The sequence below is a fragment of the Sylvia atricapilla genome, chromosome 17 (genome assembly GCF_009819655.1).
Source record: "Sylvia atricapilla isolate bSylAtr1 chromosome 17, bSylAtr1.pri, whole genome shotgun sequence".
Classification (NCBI taxonomy): domain Eukaryota; kingdom Metazoa; phylum Chordata; class Aves; order Passeriformes; family Sylviidae; genus Sylvia; species Sylvia atricapilla.
Window position 1 is genome coordinate 3,422,342 of NC_089156.1, and position 22,111 is coordinate 3,444,452.

The 22,111-nt window shown below is 44.9% G+C and overlaps 2 protein-coding genes across 10 annotated transcripts in view; one reads left to right on the top strand and one right to left on the bottom strand.

Moving 5' to 3' along the window:
* The window catches only part of RNF10 (ring finger protein 10), a 38,885-nt gene that overhangs the window by 5,284 nt on the left and 11,490 nt on the right, over positions 1 to 22,111 (bottom strand). For 4 of the 5 annotated variants that reach the window (XR_010744915.1, XR_010744914.1, XR_010744916.1 and 1 more), the window contains exons 7-16: positions 20,515 to 20,675; positions 20,053 to 20,181; positions 19,639 to 19,897; positions 19,276 to 19,409; positions 18,631 to 18,748; positions 18,204 to 18,305; positions 17,577 to 17,711; positions 16,663 to 16,760; positions 16,373 to 16,433; positions 16,075 to 16,233 (exon numbers count right to left, since the gene is read on the bottom strand). Coding sequence is in view for 2 of the 5 variants with exons in the window: in XM_066331295.1 (XP_066187392.1) it covers positions 16,075 to 16,233; positions 16,373 to 16,433; positions 16,663 to 16,760; positions 17,577 to 17,711; positions 18,204 to 18,305; positions 18,631 to 18,748; positions 19,276 to 19,409; positions 19,639 to 19,897; positions 20,053 to 20,181; positions 20,515 to 20,675 (1,356 nt within the window). In the remaining 3 variants the exon portion in view is untranslated. Of the gene's footprint in view, positions 1 to 12,955; positions 15,205 to 16,074; positions 16,234 to 16,372; positions 16,434 to 16,662; positions 16,761 to 17,576; positions 17,712 to 18,203; positions 18,306 to 18,630; positions 18,749 to 19,275; positions 19,410 to 19,638; positions 19,898 to 20,052; positions 20,182 to 20,514; positions 20,676 to 22,111 lie in introns of those variants that run through there. The other variant, XM_066331294.1, reaches the window with a different exon arrangement.
* On the top strand, positions 10,915 to 12,624 carry POP5 (POP5 homolog, ribonuclease P/MRP subunit). 5 transcript variants are annotated; one of them, XM_066331299.1, is made up of 5 exons: positions 10,931 to 11,148; positions 11,221 to 11,363; positions 11,437 to 11,586; positions 12,094 to 12,177; positions 12,351 to 12,624. In XM_066331299.1, the coding sequence occupies exons 1-5, from the start codon at positions 11,129 to 11,131 to the stop codon at positions 12,452 to 12,454; spliced, it is 501 nt and encodes a 166-aa protein (XP_066187396.1). In that variant the 5' UTR covers positions 10,931 to 11,128; the 3' UTR covers positions 12,455 to 12,624. The 5 variants fall into 5 exon arrangements, with proteins under 5 accessions (XP_066187397.1, XP_066187398.1, XP_066187394.1 ...); XM_066331301.1 differs by lacking the exon at positions 11,221 to 11,363 and having other exon boundaries at positions 10,924 to 11,220; XM_066331297.1 differs by having other exon boundaries at positions 10,924 to 11,148; positions 11,221 to 11,586.

Here is a 22,111-nt window from a genome sequence, read left to right on the forward strand (position 1 = left end):
AATTGCAAGGTGGAATGATTAAATTTTGTGTATGAACAGAAAAAAAAGTCTCCTTATGGAATTAAAAAGCACAGGTCGAAGGGTGCTGCTGCCCAATGCACATCCAGTTGCTTGGCCATACTGTACAGGAAACTTCACAGCTGAAGTGCACTGTCATCCAACTCAGCTACAGCAGGACTTCAGGTGATGACCAGGATGCAGCACCTGTATTTGCTGTTGTTGTTTAACAGAGAAATATTTTCCTTTTTGCCTGTCTGGACATTTCGGTTTCTCTTGGGATGCAGTTTAAGAAAAATAAAAAGCAAAAGGAACTGATTCTTGCACTGTGGATAGGAACATGGAGGAGGTCACCATATGTAGGACAAATATCCTCCTATTGCCAACTTGTATCAGTCAGTCAGCATCATCTGCTATGTGGGATAAAAATGCCTCAGACACTGTGCACTCAAACATCAGAATTGCCCATCTAATTTACAGTGCTTACTGCTGTTCAGCAGGATCAGCCAAGAAGATAAGGGTGATTTCTTGCTCTTTTGCCAATTGCTTTTCCTTTCTTTTATTTTTTTTTAATTGAATGTTCACCTCCTCCCCATCCCCAGTGTCAAAACTCTGAAGAGACATCAACAAAGTCATGAGATTCACAAAGGAACTGATTATGCTAGGGTTAGGAAATTAGATCGCTCTGCAGAATTTTCAGCAGATGCTCTCCAATACTGCTTTTATGCCCATCTCTCATTGATTTTGTTATACAGTATCAAAAGGGCACTGTAAGTCTCCATCTGAATCCAGTGCCAATGCACTGAACAAAAGGTCACTCTGTCCCAAGGGAGAAGAGAAGGAATGGGTAAAGAGGAACAATGTGAGAAAGAGAACACAGCACAGGGAAGAAAAGAAAGACCAAGAAATAGTTGGGGGGGAAAAAAAATCTTTCTTTTGCTCCACATACCTACTCTTTCCCACATCTGAGTCCCCCACGTCCCCTCACCTGGGCAGTGGGTTAATCTGGTCTGCAGTATGATGGCTTAAACTGAAACCTAGACCAAACCTGACTTCACCATTTCTAAAGCTCTGGAAGGGAACAGACAGGAGGTAAGAGCATCCCAGAGGAAGCAAGGCTTCTCTGACAGAGCTGCTGCAGCAGCAAAGCTATTAATAAATGTTTGCAATCTTTTAATCGCTCTTCTAAATTGCCATCGTGTTCTTGCAAACCCCATAGTGTGTCAGTGCAGCTGCCTCCTCCCGCCTGCCTCCCCGTGTTTGTGCATGTGAGTGAGGGGGAACATCAGGAACATGCTCAGATCCAAGGGCTGCTGCAGCATTAGAGGGAAATGATTTTGACAAGTGCCTATTTAAATCTTCCCCATTCCAAGAGAAGCGGCCCTATTAGTTACATCTAGGAACTGTATTCGCACCTGGTTTTCCTCCTCCAGCAAGTCCCACCTCCTCAATTAAGACACTAAACTTTTATTCATTAAAATATCACATCTGATCAGTCAGGCTTGGGACCTGCCACCCAAGATACCACATCTTGTGATGTGAGAGCACTGCAGTCCCAATCAGCAAGTAATCACTCTGGCTTCAGCAAAGATATTCTTGGCCACGGAATATTTTTGTACACTTCATGAGACCCACTATGGATAGTGGCTAGTCACCAGGGTACAACACAAACACATACTGCTCTTCAGGCTTTTCTACGGGGTCAATTAGTCAGAATAAAAGTGGACTGGAGAGCTGTGATCCTATTTATGGTAAGAGATAACATTTCAGGATGAAAAGGATTAATACTTTTAAATAAATTGTCTATTTGCCTCTTCATGTTTCTAAAGTGTATCCATTATTGTCCAAACTAGGATACAGCAGACAAAGCCACCTTCTAACGTCATGGTGGAGATCAGCTTAATCCTTTCTCTGTTCCCACCCCCAGCTCAAACTCTCATCTTCATCCTAATTATAATAGCATTTGAAATTATCATGGTTTAAAAAAAGATGCCAGCTTATATAATATTCTTATTGCTTATTAATGATTTCAGAAGGGAGAGCAAGTTGCCTTGCATTCTGGGAATTATGCAAACCAAGGCTGAGCCATACCTTGTTGGACTCCACCAGTTTCTTATTTGGAAGCCTGATGCATGAGGATTACCATGTAATAACAGATGTTAAGGCTTTTAGTGAATGACAGGCCTGCTGCACATACTTGAACAAGAAGACATGACAGGCGTCACATTTCACAGTGATTAGCCTTGGGCACTTTTCAAAGGCAGAAGACTCGAGGCAGAGTGACTTTACCCGCCCCGCGAGTGTGATAATCCCCGAGCCGGCACAGCCCGAGGAGTTTGATTGCTGTTGGGCATGGGAGCTTATGAATAATGACACCGAGAACTGCAGGCTGCATCGGGGACACAGCTCCTCGGCACTGACAGCACAGAGACACTCCAGCAGAGGGAAGTTCTTAAGTCCATTACTTAATCTAAAGGTACTTATATCCTGTCCTCAAAACATCACCTCCTCTATAAAGCTATAATGTGTGAAAGGCACCAAAGAACTGAACTCGAGATTTAGTACCTGTCCTTCAATTTCCTGTCTTTGTCACCGTGGAAGCTTTCTGTTGGAGAATATGGGATGGAGTAGGAGGGAACATTAACGAGAGCAGGAGCTCTGTATCCATGTTATAAATTGTTGCAATTTCATTTAAAAATGAGCTTCAATATGAGATGACACCATCCGTCTCTGATACTAAGAGACTATTAAAAGACTAATGAAGTTGCTTGCCCCCACACTTAGAAAGACCTGCACCCTGCAAGTCCCAAAAATAAAAGAGCTTAGTATATATAATTTAAGTAAATTAATTAAATAAAATCATTCTAAAATTATTTTGTTACTGTCTGTGATCTGACTCACAGGTGCTGATCTTACAGTTCTGGGTAACATTATAATAATAGAGAAATAAAAGAGACTGTATATTCTTTTTCAAGGAATAGGTTCATCAATGTACTAACATACATAAAAATGTTGAGAACTGAGGTTGAACATACATTTTAGAGGAATCTTATAAATACTCAAAATCATCATTTTATGCTTTTTAAAAATCCTACATGTTATAAAACAAGAACTTATTATTTATTGATTGAATAGCTGTCCCTCTGTGTGCCACAAACAAAGGTAAGAAAATTTTATGTTTCACCAAGTGGTTGGGGTGGCGACAGGGAAGTAGAAGAGATAGAAGGAGTGAAAAGAACCAGTCCATCTTCTGGATACAAACTGTCACATCTAGAAAATTTCCCATGCCAAGACCTTCAGAAATAAATGGGGATGTCCTGCAGACAGTGCATTGCATTAGACCTGCAGTGCTGTGAGTGTGCTGCCATTGCATCAGCAGGGTCCCTCCTTGGCACTTACCCTGAAAATGGTGTCCCTTCAGTGCCTGTGTTGATATTGACAAAGAGAAGCCACACTGCAAAACCACTGCCTTCTACAGGATCAAAATCTTGCTACCTCTACACATCCCACACAGAGGAAAAAACCCTCACACATAACTGGTTCCAGCTTAGTTTCTTGGCCTGCAAGCAGGTTCTGGTTTTAAGCCACACACAGTCCACAACAATTCCTGATGTGTCTCACATTCTATTCTGTCTCTACACCACCTTGTGCCTTGCTGGCTGGAAGAGTGGTACTTGGCTAGGCACGGACACACAGGCAGCTCAGGGTGCTGACATTCAACAGGCATATGCTGAAATGTGGGGAAAAGTGAGCTCCCTTAGGAAAGATGGAAAATGAAACCAGATGCCACCAATACTGACAGAGAGAAGAAACCAGATCTGATCCTTTAGATGACTTGATGGAAGCTGCTCATGTTCAGAGACAGTAGGACCAAATTCAGCTCTAATTAAGTCACTAATGTTACAGGGGGATAAACATGATCTTTTAAGCATCACAGGTATGAAACAGGAACACAGAAGGTCACATAGAAACAACTCCTTGAGTTCCAGCATGAACACTGTGGAATTTTACTGAGGAGGCCTGAGGGATGTGCCCTGGGTCAGTTCCCCCCAATCATCTCACTGTGGCAGATGCTATCTAGCACTTCAAAAAGGTTCTTATGTGCATCACCAGGAGCTTTAGCTTGGAAACAACCAGTAGCAGGCAGAAGGCATCTCAAGTGTAGTTCAAACCCCTGTGCCCTCAAGGCAACTGGTGGTGATAGCTTTGAAAATCCAGCAAGATTTTTTTTTGTTTTTTGTTTCCTTTGGCCTTCACAGTGCACATAGCTCAAAAAGTGGGAAATATTGACACTCTGACTCAGGTACAAGCACATATTTTTTTAAAAAATTGAACAAAATAAAAATAAAAAGCCCTAGCAAGCTTCCCAAAATAGGCCAGATGCTCCCAGTACTTTTTGTCTTCTCTGATCTGTAACAGCGATTGCCTCTGGAAATCTGTTTGCATTTACTGGTCTTTGTGAGCACCCCCAGTCAGCGCAGCAGAAACAAAGTCACTCTTGATTCTCCCCGCCCAAATCACACCACACACTACACCCTACTCTGCTTTTGAGGGGCTTTCACTTGCCGTGCTGGGCTGTGAGACGCTGCAGCTAAAATTGGATCTGGGCAAGAACAGACGGGTGGGGAGGTCTGTGTCAGAGCGGGTCAGGCAAAGAGCCGAGCCCCCGCGTGCCCCAGCCAGGCAGTGACTGACACACTCCCTGCACCAAGCTGACACCAGTACAAGCCGAGGCCCTGCAGCTGCCAAGGGGTGCCCTGGCTGTACCCCTGAGCAGCTCCAGCACAGCCTCCCTTCTCCCCTGCACGTGCTGCTGTGCCCAGCCACAGCCAGGCAGCAGGCACGCGTTATGTAAGGTTGTTCCAGGATACCTTGTCCTCTCGCCTCAGCACCGAGTGATGGATGTGCTGGGAAACGTTTTTCTTTGCCTGCCTCATCACGGAGACCAGTGCTCTGCGGAAGGCTCTGATCCTACGCTGCTCCTAGGCTGCTGGAGTTAAACATAAAGCCACGTAAAGAAAGGATTATTCAATATGCAGCAACATAAGCAGATACATCTTACTGTAAAATAGGGCCTTGGCTTAATCTGCTCATGGGAATTCAGGGGAAAGGAGAAGCAGAGAGTAAAGATCTGCAAGACGACAGACCATTTTTGTTTCAGACTGGCCCCTACACCAACTCATATGTGAACCAGCTCACTCAGGGTAGGCTGTTTATGCCATACGAGTTTCTGTTATCTCATTTATTATATTATCTAAGTGCACAATAACTCAATAATTTATTTGTAGCACTCCTTGAAGTAGATAAATTCATTATCCTCATTTTGCCAATGTGAAACTCAGGCCTGGAGAGCTTAAAGGTGGGATTTTATGCAGAGGAAGGTGCCCTATTGCTCCTACTGCAATTAAAGGAAGTTATGTACCTACGTATTTTGATAACAGAAATCATGGGGCTGTTTAGAATTTCAGGTTGCAGGCAAACCTGTCCACTAATTTTATATAATTGAAAGCACTCTGCTCTTGTAAAAATTCTAATTTTTCTTTTCTTTTTCAGCTAAATTAAAGTATATCAACACATTCTCCACTCTGTCAGACATCTCTGCTGTCTGTGCTTACCCACAAAAGACGTACTGGTTACTAAAGAGTCATGGGTGGGTTTTTTGTCTTGTTTTATAAGCTTCCTCCCCAGACAGGCAATCTCTCATTTTGTTGTGGTTGGTTGTTGCTTTCTAATACTTTCCCTTTGGTGGTTATTCCACAGATTTCTTGGAAAAGTCACAGATTACTGAGGAAAAGTCTTACAGCATCCTCAAAAACAACCATCCCTTCAAATGGCACCTCCTGTTTCAGTGCATTCAGCACAGAACAATACACGAGTCCTGTCTTGCAGATTTCAGGCTGCTCTGAGATCGGCTGTGTCTGAAAATCCTGGTCTCAGGTGTGGGCTGTGAAGTGAGTAAGACTCACTGAGACCATTCTGAAGCTTATGGCAGTCTTTGCCACAACATTGTGGAATGTTGTAAGACTCCCTATAGACAGCAATAAGTTAAAATCCTGCTAATGCTACTGAATTCTCTGTGAAGGAGCAATTTTTCAATTACACATAATTAATAGTAATTACCCTCAGAGACCAGAACAAAGAGTAATTAATCCATCTTAATGTCCCCGTTAAGGAGGTATTAAATATGGGGGTTTTACACAGCAGATTATATAGTAAGTTATGTGGTTTACAGCTGAGTCTGTGCTCCCTAATACAGAAAGGAAAGAGAAAAGCATCCTGAACTATCTGAACTAATATTCTAGCTCTTGCCTTAATTTAATTAACCAGTTTGGAAGCAGCCGTTAGCTTCTTGCAACAGCTAGCTGCAAATGAAGTGTGCTGCCTACACATCTCTCCTATAGAGCAGCAGGTTTACCATATCTGATAAATAGCAGCATTCAAGTGCACTAATTTTTAACAGATTTTAACAGATAGTTTACTAATTTTTAACAGATACCTATGAATAAGGTATTTGCAATGATCCCCACTGCAGAGCTGGAGAAAATGAAACCCAGAATTAAAGGTCCAGCTCCTCACTTGGCACATCACCTTTTTATACTGCTCTTCTCTCACACTGGTGTTTGCTGCACAGGGAGACTCCTGATTCTGTGTTCATGCTAGACAGCTGAACTCACAGACACTTAATGCCCTTTGTCAGATCTTAATATTTGGCTTCAATCTTCCAAAGTGGCTTCCAATTTCTGATATCTCAATGGAAGCTCACCTTATAAACACACAGGATGTCTCTCAGAGCACATCCTGTTCTTGACTCTTAAAAAAAAGTCAAAGAAATGTGAATTTGCTATTTTGAACTTAGGCAAGTAGTCCAAGATCACACTGCCAGCACTGAAAGAGGCTGCAATAGAATTTGCTTCAAATGCATGGTTTTGCAGTACAATTCCTCCACGTGGCAGGATGACAGCAAAGATGAGGGCAGTGCTGCAGGCAGCACACAGGGCAGCTCAAGTGGCAGCTCTGACAGACCAGCAGTCACTGACTCATGACAGCTTGGGTCTACAGAAAGCTTATGATTAATGATTACATGTTAGGGTGATAAAAAAAAAAAAAAAAAGGATAGCTTTTAGTCTTATGTGTATTGATCTGAGGGAACCTGAACTCAAAAGGGAGGAGTAGAGAGACAGAAATTGAGGGAGAGTACAAAGGAAGAGACCAAAGGGAGGAGGAGAATGTCCCAAATGTCAAATGAAAGCATCTGCATGAAAAGCTCCAGGCCAGCATGCCCAGAGAATGCACTCTTCTGTCTCAGTGACCTTGTGAAGATAAACTGAACAAAAAGCTTCAGGCAACATCAGACAGGATTTAAGAAGCAGTTTTAATTTTAGCCAGATTGTTTTGTATTTTCAGCTCTGAGGTTATCTGGGGATGCAATGTGCATGCAGTGGAACAAAATGTAGCTGTCTCCCCCAACTCTGCTACCACACCTGATGGCAAATTCAGTTCTGTGCTTCCAGGGAGAAACAAAAATCATTATTTTGGCTACACAGAGAAGACATAATTGTGGTATCACAAGGATGGAGTACCAATGCACCCTAATTTTATTCCAGAATGTAATTAGTGGACTACTTCATGCATGAGCAGCATACCAGACCTATACTCCAACACAGTATGTGCTGATAGGCCAGCTCTTTCTACTCACTTTATGTCCTTGCTCTCTATCTCCAGACTGACAGCTACTTGCCATGAAAAACCTGTTTACTCCCCCCTGTACCTCAGTTTCCTCATCTATAAAACTGAAGCATTCTACCTAAAAAGAGTGCAAGGATTTACTAAAATGTGTGTGTGTTATTGAATACATTTGCTATTAATTTTAATTTTAGTAATTAAAATTACTAGTAAATGTATGCAATACATTGAAGCATTTTTAATTACTAGCAATTACAAATTAGCAAATACATACAAACTCTAGGAGCTGGCTGCACACAAGAAAACATGCATTCATCACTGCCTATTGCAGATCATTATCACAATTAATCTCATACAAAACAAAGGCAATCTGACCTGCAACCTGAAGATACAGATGGCATGTAAATCCAAAGTGAGGGTCTAGACCTTCAAGCCTGTAGTAAAATGTCAAATAATGAACTAAAGTGGTAATTAAACCAACCCAGACTAATTTGTACTAGCCCCTCTGCAGGGTCACTACCACAAATAACAAACAGCAGTAGGGAAACAAGACCTCAGTATTCCTCCTGCACCTCCCTAGCACCAGCACTTTATTGGACAGTCACTGATGAACATTTACACTGATGGAGAATCTTCTATCGAAGGTTCTCAAACTGCTTTACAAATTGTCTCTAATGTGTATAGACAGTGCATGTTATTTCCCCTGTCCTTGCATGCTGTGTCCCCCATAACCTCTATTTGATAAGATTTCCCAAGGCCACACTGTCCCTCCCAGCCTGTGGGAGAGACATCTATCCTCTCTTGGCAGGTCTCTTGACCCATTCTCCCATTTAAATGGCATTTTCTTTTTTTTTCTCTCTCAGATCTTTTCTTATGAGACAGTTCTCTCCCACCTTGAGTGTGTAACTCACCGTCACCTGCAATAGTTTCTTGTATCCCTGACACTGGAATCAATACAGCAGAGTTGGCAGAGAATGAGGGTGAGGAGGTGGGAAAACAGAGGTGAAGATGTTGTAGCCTTTTAGTGCTGTGCTGTCAGCTCAGCACACAGGACGCCTGACTGGACTCACACACCTTGTACTAACACAGACAGTGACTGTGCAGGGAGCTGTGGTGACTCAGGTCTGCTCTGCGCGTCCTCCAGACCAACTGTAGGGAACTAAGGCAACACCCTGCAGGAAATGAAGCAGCACGGGGCTATCTCACACCCCTGCTCTCTGCACCGTGTCTCTCCTCATCAGCCTCCTGCACCGAAAACAGAGGCTGTGCTGTACACAGGGCCCAGCCTGTAGCATGCACAGTGCACACGTCCTATTGGATTACAGGGCAGAGTGCACTCACATGCTCTGCTTGTCAGAGCCCAGCGTGCCTCTGCGAGAAAGAAACAAAGGAGAGGATGGATAAAAGCAACCTGAGCAGCACAGGGCAACCCGAGCCCTGTCAGAAGGCAGGATGGGGGATGCCACCACAAACACAGGGACAGCAGGGAAAAGTACCTGGCTGGGACACTGTAAGCCTAAGCTGGAATCTACTTCACAAAGAAAATCAATGGGAATCTTCGCGGACTTTGATATTGTCCAAAAATGTGAGACTAGCTTATCACCTAGGAGCTCACTGTATTGACGAGTGGAACAGATGACAGTCACATCCCCATTTGGATACCAAACCACAGAGCAATACGGTAAAGATCAATGCCATGCAGTCCTCTCATTGAGAAAATGCTTCTATCTGCATTAGCCTCAAAACTGCCCCCAGTCCCTTTGATCGTGGCCCAAGAGAAAAGGTCTCTTAGAAGTCCATACTGGGCTTCATGCTTTTTTTCTCCCCCGGCAACTCATATTGTGAGGTTCTTATTAAAAAACACTACTCAAAAACGTGACCACAGGTGAAGAAGAGGCGTTAATAGCCAAAGGGAGAGAACAGGCATCTCTTTCAGAGGGCAGAAGTTTATCATCCAGGACAGGATTTCCACTGGGTTTATCATTGTTTTCTGTGTATAGAATGAAGGTCATTAAAGATGTTTCCACTGTGAATTAGCAATGAGTTCCCACTTAATCTACAGTGTCTCAGCACTCCTATGTGACTTTGCTCCAAGAACCCCGGTGAAACTCTTTCTCCTATCTCACATTCAGATATCTACCTCACATCTTTTCCCTTACTTCCCTCATTCCCCTCTCCTCAGTTTATACTCTTACCAGATCTTTTCAAAGAGCCCTCCCTGCTTCCTCGACCTTGTCACACATCTCAGTTTGGGACACCACTACCGAAATTATTATAGGAAGTATCTCTGTTCCACAATTTCCTTAGTTGTTGTCATTAATTAGCACGTATCCCCAAACCCCCGATACCTGGGCCTGAGGAGCTACAAATGCTGGAGATGTTTTGTGAGGCACAAAGACAGAGCCCTTCCAGGAGCGCCGGGGAGGCTCCTGACGCTCTGCTGAAGCCTTCGAGGGGCAGCCTCGCCCTCTCCTCCGGACCTCCCGCGGCTCCCACCACAAGGAGACGTCCCGTCTCCCTCATTTAGGCTTTTTAGGCACAAGACACGGCGGGCTCGGCCGGGGTGGGTCGGTGGGAGGCAGCGAAAGGAGCAAAGGCGAAGGCCCGGCCCGGGGCAGACCCCGCTCCCGCCGCCCCTCAGCCGCCCCCTCAGGCCGGCCCGCGCGCGCCCCCTGCCGGGCGGCCACACGGACAGCGGGACCGGCGGCGTCACTGTGCACCGGCACTCGGCACCGCTGAGGCAGCGCCGCAAGGGCTGTGCCCACTTCTGGGCCCCCAGCTCGGGAAGGGTATGAGGTGTAATATACCCCAGCCAGAAGGTGCCAGGATATCCTCCGCTAACAGCGCAGTGGGGCCAGGGGAGGGCAGCGGAGCTGGGAAAGGGTCTGGAGCGAACGTCCTTGTGAAGAGCGGCTGAGGGGATTTGGGGTGTTTAGCCTGGAGGAGGCTGAGGAGGGACCTTATCGCTCTCTACAATCACCTGAAAGGGAACTGGAGTCAGGTGGGAATCGGGTTTTCTCCCAGGCAACGAGCGATGGAACAAGAGGACACAGTGTTAAGCTGCGCCAAGGGAAGTTTAGGTTGGTCACGAGGAGGAATTTCTTCACAGAAAGGGTGATCAGACATTGGAATAGACTACCCAGGGTGACGGAGTCACGGTCCCTGGAGGAGGTTAAGGAAACACCGTACGCGGTCTGGCTGACATGGTGGTAAGCGGTCACAGGATGGGCACAATGACCTCAGGTCACTCCCAGCCGAAGCCATGCTGACTCCGTGACCCGCTGGCAGCCCGTGGTAGCACTGCGCAGGCGCGGCCCGTGGAAGGAGGCGGGGCCGCGCTCTCCTCCCCTTGTCCCCGCCCCTGCACGCAGCCCATTGGCTACAACGGCGGAGGCGCTCGCCCATTGGCCGGGAGTGCTGTCCGTCCGGGCCGCGCGCCGATGCCGCCATGGTGCGGTTCAAGAACAGGTGAGGCGGGCGGGAGGCGCCGCTGCGGTGTACGGGCCGCTCCCGCTCCGCTCACCCCGCGCTGTCCCGCAGGTACGTGCTCTGCGAGGTGGTCTCGGAGGACCCGCGGTGCCGCCAGTGCATCGAGGATCGCGCGCTGGGCCTCGCCGTCAGAGACGCCATCGCACGGGTGCACGGGGACTACGGCCTGGCGTGCTGCTCCATCTCCTTCACAGGTGCGGGCGAGACGGGCGGCCCCGGGGGTGCGGGGTCCCTCCGGGTCCGCTCAGCCGTGCGTGTCCCCCGCAGTGAAGTACCTGAACGCCTACACCGGGACGGTGCTGCTGCGGTGCCGCAAGGACTCGTACCGGCTGCTGTGCTCCGCGCTGCCCTTCGTGCGGCACCTGGAGAGCCGCGCCCAGCGCTACCCCTGCTGCCTCAACACCCTGCACGTCGGAGGTCAGCGGCGCCCCGCGCCTGGGGGGAGGATGGGGCTTTAATCAGACCTGCCGCGACCCCGTACTGCTGCTCTGGGTGCGACACGCATTCCTCGTGCGGTACTAACAGCAAAGGCTTCCGGCAGGTCTAAATAAGAAACAGGCACCAGTTCTTTTTTGAAACCCTCGTTAATTTGGCTTGAGGCTTCATTACATTTATCACAAAACCGGAGCAGCAAATACAATGTTACATTATTTTAAAATATGTTTTCAAAGTATAGCATCTTCTCTATTGTGAAAATTAACCCCTAGGGGAACTAATAGGCACTGCATGTTAGAAATTATTACTCCACCACTTAACTTCAGCAGTGCAGAAATGAAGTCTACAGCCCCTGTGTAGCATTTACATTAACAACCTTGTTTCCTGGGGCATTTGGCACTTGGTACAATGCTCTTTGGGAAATACAGGAGCAGCTCTGAAACATTTGGCTGTGTAGATTGGTAGATGCTGTTCTTGTGACTTCCACAGGTACCATAAGAACTTGTCAGAAATTTTTGATTCAGTATAACAGGACACAGCTGCTGAAGTTGCTGCAAAACTGTACAAATGAAGGTGAGTTTCTCCAGCCACTTTCCTAAAATGGAGCCTCAGTTCCTGGGGTTTTTGTAGGGTATGCTGGGCTACTTCTGAATTCTTGTCTGAGAAATGTTTCTGTCTTTAGAAGTAGAGGATAGTCCAGTGTGAAGTCATGAAGTAGTAACGCGCTGTTGCTTTCTTTATTGCAGAGGAAAGACAGTGTATACAGAAGTCCTTGTTGAGCTGTTCCCTTACAGAAGAGCAGGCTCAAAGTGGAGATGAGGAAGAGGATGATGGCACAGAGACAGACTGAATGTCACTTGTTACTATTCACCTCCATTCTGTACTTGTTTAATCAAGATGTGACTGATTATCTTCAGTGTTAAAAGCAGTGCAGGGGACAGGAAAAGCATTTGTTCATATTTAGACTTCATTCCCCATTCCAAATGTTCTTAAATTTTAATAAAACATGGTTTCACTTAAGTAGGCTACTTGCCTATTTCACTCCAGGAGTCAAAGCCACCTGCACTCCTCAGGAGTGTAGCAGCTCAATGTGTTCTTCATGCTGAGGTAGAAGGGAGCTTTAGGCAGTTGGCACAGACAAGGAATGTAGTTATTCTCCCTCAGCATACAAAAAGCATTAACATCTGCTTTTTACCTTATCTTTAAGTGCACTGTTAGCCACAGGGCTATCGCCTCTGCTTTGAGTGAGAAAAGCACCAGTTGTGTCTGAAGGAGCAGAGAGTACATGGAATGTATGGCAGAGCTGCAAGGCTCAACTCCATCCCCCCAGTACAAAACTCATAGGTACAAGTACTGCTTAGATATTTATTAAGTTTACACCAATCAGTTACAGGAAAGTAGCATTGCTGGTATTATCTCGAATCCATTGGAAAACAAGATACAATTGAAGATGCTGTCCCTGTGGGGACTGCCCCTGCAGCAGGGACAGCCTGCCGTGCCCACATCACTTCCCTTATCCTAGTGCCTGTGACATGTGGAGGTGAGTTACACCAGCTCCAGCTATTCTCTCTTCCCAATGCAAAGAAAAGTTGACTATAAATGTGCAGAGATAATAGAACACAACAGATACTGGTTGGACACTTAAGTAGATACTCCTGTTCCACAGCTTAAAATGACTTGCTGTAAACACAGTTCACTGCATACTTGAATCTCTCTTAGTTGCTTTCTCTGCCCTCACAATTTGTTTTCCCATAAGCATTTAAAGTATTGACAAGAGTTTACCACTTCCAGGCATCTTTAGTTTCTTTGCAGTCCCCTCACAAGCTGTACTGTCTTTCCATTGAGTGGGGTTAGTTGTGACCAAGCGTGAAGTCAAGCTGCTTTCAAAGAATGTTTTGCAGGTGTTTCCTCTGTCCTCCTGTAGCAGTTGGAAGTATTCTTTACCTGCCCCCTCTCCTGTTCTTTCTGGCTTACAGCCACAGGTGATGGACTCTTTGGTACCAGTTTCCCATGAGGGACACATGTGGAGCCTGTTGCTCTGAAATCAAGCACCCATGTACTGACATCAGCTTTTTAAACAGGGATACTGCCACTGACTGCCAGCGGTGTTGGAATACCTAACTCCAGGTGCCTCAGACACTTCCTTGCTCAGATCAGTGTCACAGGGACAGAGCACACTGAAGCCTGTGCCACTGGGGCTGAAGACAACAGAATACACTGTCAGTCTCCCTCCCTAAGTTCAGTGGTACTTTGTACCAGCACCCTGCAATTAATTCTGCCAGCAGGAAGGTAACATTTGAATCTCTGCAGTGTTCTAGGGCTCCACACTGCTATGACAGTTCAGCTACAGCTGAGGAAGGGTGCAGTACTGTAAGTGCAAGTGTGTATGATTTATTGCAACTGTTGGCCTTGACTGGTACGTTACACCTAAAATTCATTTTATTCAACAAAATCCACACCACTTAACTCATTAGCTCAAATCAAACCACAAGCAGTGTTTGTGACCACCCAAAGAAAGAGCAGGGAGGGGCCCAGAAGAGACATGTTTGTAGCACAGATCAACTTAAATCCCAGAACCAAGCAGATACAGGCTCTTCTCCCAGTACAAGAGAAACCCAGTTTCTTGCTGGGGTATAAAAAGTTATCTACAGACTTCAGCTATCAATTGTTCTTCCAACTCAAGAGCAGCCAGTGTCAAACCATCATTCAGATGCTTACCAGGAGCCCTAGAGGGGAGTGTTTATTCTAGATGACCAGGTTAAAAAGAATGTGTAGCCCATGGCTGGCAAAAAAAAACCAAACAAAAATTAGCAGCCTCACTCACCCACATTAAAACAGACCTGAACAACTGAGAGAAGTCAGGAGGTTCCTTCTACCAACTAGTGCCATTTTGAAATACACAAATCATCAAGCCACTTTAAAACCAAGTAGCCAAGTTCTGCTTTACACTCACCTCAGCTTTATATCTTTCCAAGCCAGGAGAACAGGAGGAATTCTTGCTCTTTAGAAAAAGAACAGATATAGCAGCTAACAATCTAAAGCCAGTAAGCTCTTTTGCCTGTTTCCAGTGCAGCCAAAACCAGTTTCACGAGAGCAGTTTGACAGCTTTACTGCAACAGCACTACTGTCAGTCAGATGGACTTCTGCCCATGAATAATTACAGGAAAGTAAAGGCTCTCTGCCTTTCCTCTTGGGTAATATTGCAGTACTTTGGCAGTGCCACACAGCTGTGAGGACTTTCAAACTGCTTATCATGCCCAAAGGACTGATTCAGCAACTAGAAGCTTGGCAGATTTGTCTCTGGGTTGTTACTTCCAAAAGTCTGTTTCAGTACAAACTCATTAAGCAGTTGGAATCAAAACATGTTACTTCAACATATACTGTCATGGTTTCCTCCTGAAGCCCCTAGAAGTCCTGGAAACACAAGTTTAGGCTGTTCAAATTTAAATACTTAAACTATAGCAGCAAAACAAAGCAAAATTAAAAGAAAACCAGGAGAGGAAACTTCTCTTGAATAGCAGAATCACTTTGTGTGAACAACAGAGGTGCTGAACAACAGCTTCTGCTTCTGTTTCTTTCTTTTCTTGCCTCCCTTTTCCTCTGTGAAGAATTAAAATGATACTGTCATTCTTGTCATGGAACAGGAACATCACACACAAAGATAAATGGTCTTCCCTGGCTTAAGTGGCTTCTACAGATCCACAACACTTCCTATCAATTCACTGAACACCAGGTAGTTAAACAAAAAAATTACTGCAAATGAACTAAAGGAGACTCCATCACACCTGAAACAATTATAAACATGGCTAAATGATTGTAAAGTTGCTGTTTTAACAGCACATCCTAGGAGTGCAGCATCCAGCAGTTTGCCTTTCCAACAAGTATCACTTTCATACATGTCCCAAAAAACCAGAACTGGAGCAGACATTCCACTGAAATTCCCAGGCCCTCCCATCCAACTCTCTCCATCATCCAGCACAGTCTCCAAACAGAGCCAAAGCTAAACATCAGAACTAAGCATTAAAAATAAATTTCACCAGGCAGCATCAGGTTTAAGTTCACCTCAATTTGTTTCACATTCCCTCAGTTGAACTATCAGTTAACCTCGACATTTTGGTCAAACTGTAGTGGTAGTTCAGCAGCTCAGGGTTTAGAAATGTATAACCTGATTAAGATAAAGCTTAATTCAGGTTCCAGCAGAGACATGGCCAACACAATTGTCCAAAACCATCTTTGTCCTAACAGGATTCTTTGCTAGCTGGAGATCTCAGCTCCCACTAAGAGGCTGCTTTAAGCTGACAGAAGCCCCAGTCAAGCTGTTCAGAAACCACAACCTGACAACTTTCAGAACTGTTCACTGGCCATTTCTGGTCCTCAAAATTGTTGCTTTCATTTCTCCCAGAGGAAGAAGGGGAAATACTCAATTTTTTCACTTCAGAAAGCTTTCCTGCCTTTCCCCCTGCTTTTTACCTGATAAATGATCAGCTGTGGACGGTTTGTCCAGTTTCAGGAGGGCTGCCTCAATAGCTTGGCTGAAGGAATTCTGGAAGCTGGGCACAGGTATCCGGTCAGAGCTGTCACTTTCTCCATCACTATCTCCAGGCACTGGCAGTGCCAGAGTGTTCTCATCTGGAAGAGGCAAGGATCATAAAAACTTTCACCACACAAATATCCCTTCACACTCCAGATCTTTCTTTTGAAGTTACAAGATTTCTCACATTTAGAGGCATGGTAAAGAACCTCAAGTACTAATACCAAATTTTCTTACCTCTTGTCTTTGGAGCAGGTTTAGGCCATGTTTCTGGTTTTGCCTTTCCAACTCTCAACATCTATCAAAAAAATTGTAGGATATGATTAAATTCCACATACTTGAACAAATCCTGCAGACCTCCCAAGTGGCAAGAAAATCTAGAAACCCCTTCAAGCACTCAAACCTTATGATGTCTCCCAAAGATTTATCCCACATTGTTTTTGTAGGGGAAGCAATTGTAGTCTCAGCCTAATCCCCAACTAAGACACAGGTAATTCTGACAAGATTCACTCTTCCACATGGTTTACCTGGGCAAAGGAAGGGAAGGGAGACTCTTCTTCCAAGCTTCCACAGAGCAACGGGCTGACCTGGCTGGCAGCAGGTGACATTGGAGTTGGAATAGACTCTACAGAGAAAGGAACTGAGAATTAAAGCCAGTTGCATTTGGCCAAGGCAGTCATTATGCTGCTTATCAGGATGTAACAGAAATAAAGTTTTATTATCCTGTGTAATTAATCAATTCGATCTCATTGGTTCTATCCATCAGTCACACAGTGGATTTCTCAAATTTCCTCAACCTTTTTATTTAAGGGAAATTTAAGTTTGTGTGTGGTTTTCTTTTGGGTTTTTTTTGTTTGTTTGTAGGGTTTTGTTTATTTATTTTGGGAAGCTGGGGGGGGTGGGGCTTTTTGTTTGGTTTATTTTAGAGTAACCTGTTGGAGAAGATGGAGATGATAGAAAGGAAAAATGCCAGTAGTGTTTTCTGTCAAGCACAATTTTCCTCCCTTTTTGGGGCAATTGTTTCCTTTCTTCTGCCTCATGTAAAAGATGGGGTTATTACAGTGCAGATCTCATATTGTCAAAGTAGAGGCAGTAAAAAGCAGACAAAGGAACAGAATGTTTCTTAACCATGTTATGCCTTTTGTTTATCATCTCATAGGCAGCCCAGGAAAGAATCACAGAATGGTTTGGGTTGGAAAGGACTTGAAGACCATCTTGATCCACTCCCCTGACATGGGCAGGCACACCCTTCACTACACCAGGCTGCTCAAGCCCTAATCCAACTTTGCCTTGAACACTTTTGAGGGGCAGGGCAGCCAGAGCTTCTCTGAAAAGAGGCTGTCTTTTATCAGAATTGAGAAAGTTTAGCATGATGACCTGAGCACTAGACCCCAAAAGAATGACCAAGAGCTAAATGTGACGTGTTTTTCCAGATGCTCACCTGTCCGAAACACAGGGCTTCTGCCAAGAGGAGACTGAGAGAAGCCCTGCTGATCAGTGCTGGCAGGTTCTCCAGGGCAAGAGGTAAAAGCAGGGAACTGCTGCAGATTCTCTAGAGCAATATGGACCTCTGGATCTAGAAAGAGATTTTAAATTAAAACACTACACAGTGTGGGGGAGGACTGTCAATATGCAAGTCATTTCAGGAGTCTGGGAGGTGCCAGCTCATTTCTTTCCACCCTCTATTTGGAGACCAGTACAAGCCCTGCTGCTGGATGGAAGCAATTTCTAGGCCTTTTTTTTTGCCTTCCTCACTTTCCACTTTACATCGTGATTACTATAAAAACGGTAAGAGAGCTATGCACACCATGGAGATAGCTGTGCCCTTGAATGCCCTCCATCTCTCCCAAAAGGCACAAGCATGCAGCAATTGCATAACATCACTGAACATCCTGACTGAAACAGCTTATGTTTTTCATTATACAGACATCGTTCCTAATACTTTATAATCTTGTTCTAAGTACACACTACAAACTACAGCCCTCAGAGTTCATCCTACAGCTCAAGAAATCAGCTCAGCAACCAAGTATGACTGAAAAGCCACCAATTATGTGCCATCATAACTTACATTTGCCCTGTTTCTTGTTTTCTTCCATCTCAATCCTGCGTTCACGCCGTCGTTCATCGCGAGCTTTCTTCTGCCGCAGACGTTTCCTCTTCTCAAGGTCATCTAGGGGCAATGCACAACACTTGCATTATCAAAAACCCCACACCAACGCTCTGGCAAGGTTTCCTCCACCTCTGAGAACTACCTTATAACACAAGTAACAAAATAGGCTTACAAACAACATCTGCTCTTCCAAGCAGTTGTGACTTTTTTATTCTTTTTGTAACTGTTGTCTATGAAACAGCGAGTTGGGTCTGTTCTGTCTAGCAGTTATCAGACAGTTGGTGCAAGAGGAGTAAAGCTCTAATGTGTGTTCTTTTTTCTACCACTAAAGAGGTAAGAGCAACTTCCCCTTCATGGCAGAAGGCACTAGAAAGGTGGTACAAACCTGAAAACAACTCTAAAGTCTCCTTAGAGATGACAGGAGGCTTCAGAGCCAGTTCACAAATGCTGAACTCACAGGTGAGGGGCAAGTGACAGAGGTAGCGATGACGCTGTCTTATATCCTGATAAAGAGAGTCATATGTCACCACAAGGACTAGAAGCAGCCATGGTGATGAATGGAAATAGAATGCACAACATTCATCAAATTAAATGGAAAAAAATAGCACCACTGACACAATAGTTACTTTAAAAACTACAAACACATGACAAATGCCCTGAGTCAGAATCAAATGTTCCAAGATCTCCATCAGCTACACCATAATCAGACTTGGATGTAGGTACTTCAGCTTGCTTACTGATTTTCATGTTCTTCCTCCCTTCTCACTCACATCACTGGAATAAAATTCTGCAATACCAGACTTGTAACACAATTATTTCTGTACTGGACCGTCTAGGAGAAAAAAAACCTATAGTGTGGCCTACTTATCAAAAGCAACATAAGGCCCAGCACCTTTCACAAATGCCCTTCATATATCAGCATCCCTACCCATTCATATTTATTATTTCTTACTACTGAAGAGAATCAAGTCTCCTCTACAATGCCCAACCTGCTACACAAGGCCCTCAATTAATAAGATAAAATAAGTACCTCTGTCATGGAGTAGCCAGTTATCTCCACCACAGCTGCAGTTATCTTCTCCGGGCTCTTCTCCAAGCTGCCATATTCCCGCACGAGGCACCGAACGTTCACAGGGTGAAGGTACATGCACTGCCCATCCTCCGCTGAAAGGCAACACACCATCACTCCTTCTCTGCCTGCTCATTCCCAGCACCCTTCTCCCCACCTCAGGACACCCTCCACTAATAAAATTAAAGGTCCTTTCTGAGTTCCTGTGAGGCTTTTATTTCACAGGGGTTAGCTGCATCTAATGAACTGACAAACACATTCCTCAAGGAGGGTCTCAAAGGAGGCATCTCTGCCCCTGTGTTTACAGGATTTCATTGCACTGACCTTGATAGAAATAGTAAAAAGGAGAGCTGCCAAGATGTCCACTGCTAACTGTATCTTTAGATTCTTGGCAGCTTGTTTCAGCCGGATTTGGTTCCTCTACAGTGTTTATAACAGGTTCTCCTACAGCGTCCACCTCAGGTATTTCCTCCTCATCCAGCACTGCCTCTTCTACTTCCACAGGAGGTGAAAAGGAACTTGCCAGGTCAGAGGAAGGCTCCACAAGCTCCTCATCGAATGCAGAGAGATATTCCACATCACACTACCACAGCAGAGAGGACAGAGTTAGTACCACGCCACCTACTTCAAACATTATCATCTCTGCAAAAATCTTTGGCACGAGTTCACCACACACTGCAGCATGAAGTGGCAGAATTAAGTGTTAACAGGATCTGCCAGAGCAGATTTGTCACCCACCTTTTTCTCTTGGGAAACAGCAGGTTCTACAGCTTTGGGGCTTTCTAAGACCAATTCTTCCACAGCTGCAGTGATTCCAGCAATCCCATTGTTTTTATCCTGGTCAGCAGAGAGTGCTGTTTCTCGCTCCTGCAGATCATCCAAAGGGATCAAGTTTCAATTTGCCACTGAGGCCAAGAGACCACCCCCACGGTTATTTTTAGCCTTGCCCTGGCATTCCTTTACTGGAATACCATCCCATAAAAACCATTCTGCTGTGTTATCCTGAACACCATATCAGACACCTGGGGCCCCAAGGCTAGTCTCCTCCAAGGTGTAAAATGCTGTTCCAGCACCAAACACCAGCAACTTGCTGGAGACAGAATAATTGCACACAACCATCCATGCAGCAGAACAAGGATGCTCAGCACTCAGCACACTCATAAAAATAAAGCTACTAAAAGCCTCCCAAGAAGTTGTTACCTTCAGCTCCTGGATAGCTGCCTCAATGAAACAGGCTTCTGGGGTGTGTTTTTCTTCCTCATACTGTTTCAGTAATGCTGCTTTCTCCTCCAGGATCACCAGCTGCAAGACTTGCTCCCTGGATGCCAGAAGCAGCTTTGAATACTGACTGTGCTGGTCATCTGCACAGGAGCACCAAACCATTAATATCTGCACACAGAGCCACCAGTTTGGACTGCTGCTTCTTCTCAAGTTTTGTTACAGCTCACTTTTGTGAGTTAATTCCCCAGGGCAGACAACACTCAGCAGGAGTCTGATACAGACTCCACAAATTACCATTGTATCACAAGCTGGTGTCACATAGCTGTTCTGACACCCATCTCCCCCACACAGCAGCTCATCTGCCACTTCACCACTGAGTTGCTACACATCAGGAAAAATCAAGCCTAAACTTCTACACTGTAGGAGCATCACCTTTGAGAAGCCTTGAGGACGTCAAAGCTTCCTGAAACAATGCAGTCTGCAGCTTCTTGCTCTTTCCTTAAAATACTGCTGTTGGAAATTCCTGCAAAGCCACCCACCCTGGTTTGGCTCAAACTAGTTCATAAGCCCATAGGTATTAAAAATCCATACAAAACATTATGATGAGGTTTTTACAAGAAGCCCAGCAGAAACAGCAAGCTAAAGAATTGCAGTTTAGCCAAAGGTGACCATCGCTGTTACTTTACAGCAACCACAGCATCCCACATTAACACAGTCCCTGTATTCACTGCTCCCCAAGGGTCCAACCTTGTCTACAGACACCAAGTTAATGGTCAATTTCCTGGCTTTAGAGTGTTCTCAAATCTTGTATTTGTTTTATTTGTTTTATGAAAGGACTTAAAGCCCCCTGGTTTCAAATACTGAGAAACATGAAAGACCACAGCCTGCATGCTTGGATATCCATCACATGTTGGAAGACTTGACTTTTTCCAGAGAGTTTAAATGCATGCAGCCTTTCCTAAATGTGACTGCAAAATGAAGTGAGCCAAGACAGCCCACAAAGCAGCAATGTTCAGTAAAATTATTTCTTTAGTCACAAAATTTTTGCGATACTAACAGATAAGATGATGATGAGTTAGTCACACTCTTGACTGGAGAAAACTGAAGATGTCAGGCAACAGATGTTTGGAATAGGTTTGCAATAATTTTGATTATTTCCCCATAGCATTCACTGACTTCAGTTGATAAGTGAGGATGATGAAAACCTTGTTGAAGATTACAGCCTTGAAATAGTTTAGACACAGAGACAGTTATTTTTGTGAAGCTGTATAATGAGTCAGGAGGAAAAAAATTAAGGACACTGAAGAGCCAGTAAAAGCAGTCAGACTCACATCAATGACTGCAGGATAAAAAGGACACATCAAATTATAAGCAGTGACTGTGAAGGCAGGACTCTGCAGTTCAGTCACTTGAAGGGACACAGCACACAAGGCTTTAGAGAAGAAGTGTGAGTAGAAAATTTACTATTAATATGTGGTCATTAAGCTTTTCTGCTGCTAAGCTCCACGGTTTGCAGTCTGGTGTTTTAGGATGACAGCATGGCATTGCCAGGGACAATTGTCTCTACACAAATCCT

Excerpts from the sequence above, each read along its gene's own strand:
- POP5 (XM_066331296.1), top strand. The coding sequence starts at position 11,121 with ATGCCGCCATGGTGCGGTTCAAGAACAGGTGAGGCGGGCGGGAGGCGC. Across the intron at positions 11,587-12,093 it reads CAACACCCTGCACGTCGGAG|GTACCATAAGAACTTGTCAG; the intron begins GTCAGCGGCGCC and ends TGACTTCCACAG. Across the intron at positions 12,178-12,350 it reads GCAAAACTGTACAAATGAAG|AGGAAAGACAGTGTATACAG; the intron begins GTGAGTTTCTCC and ends TCTTTATTGCAG.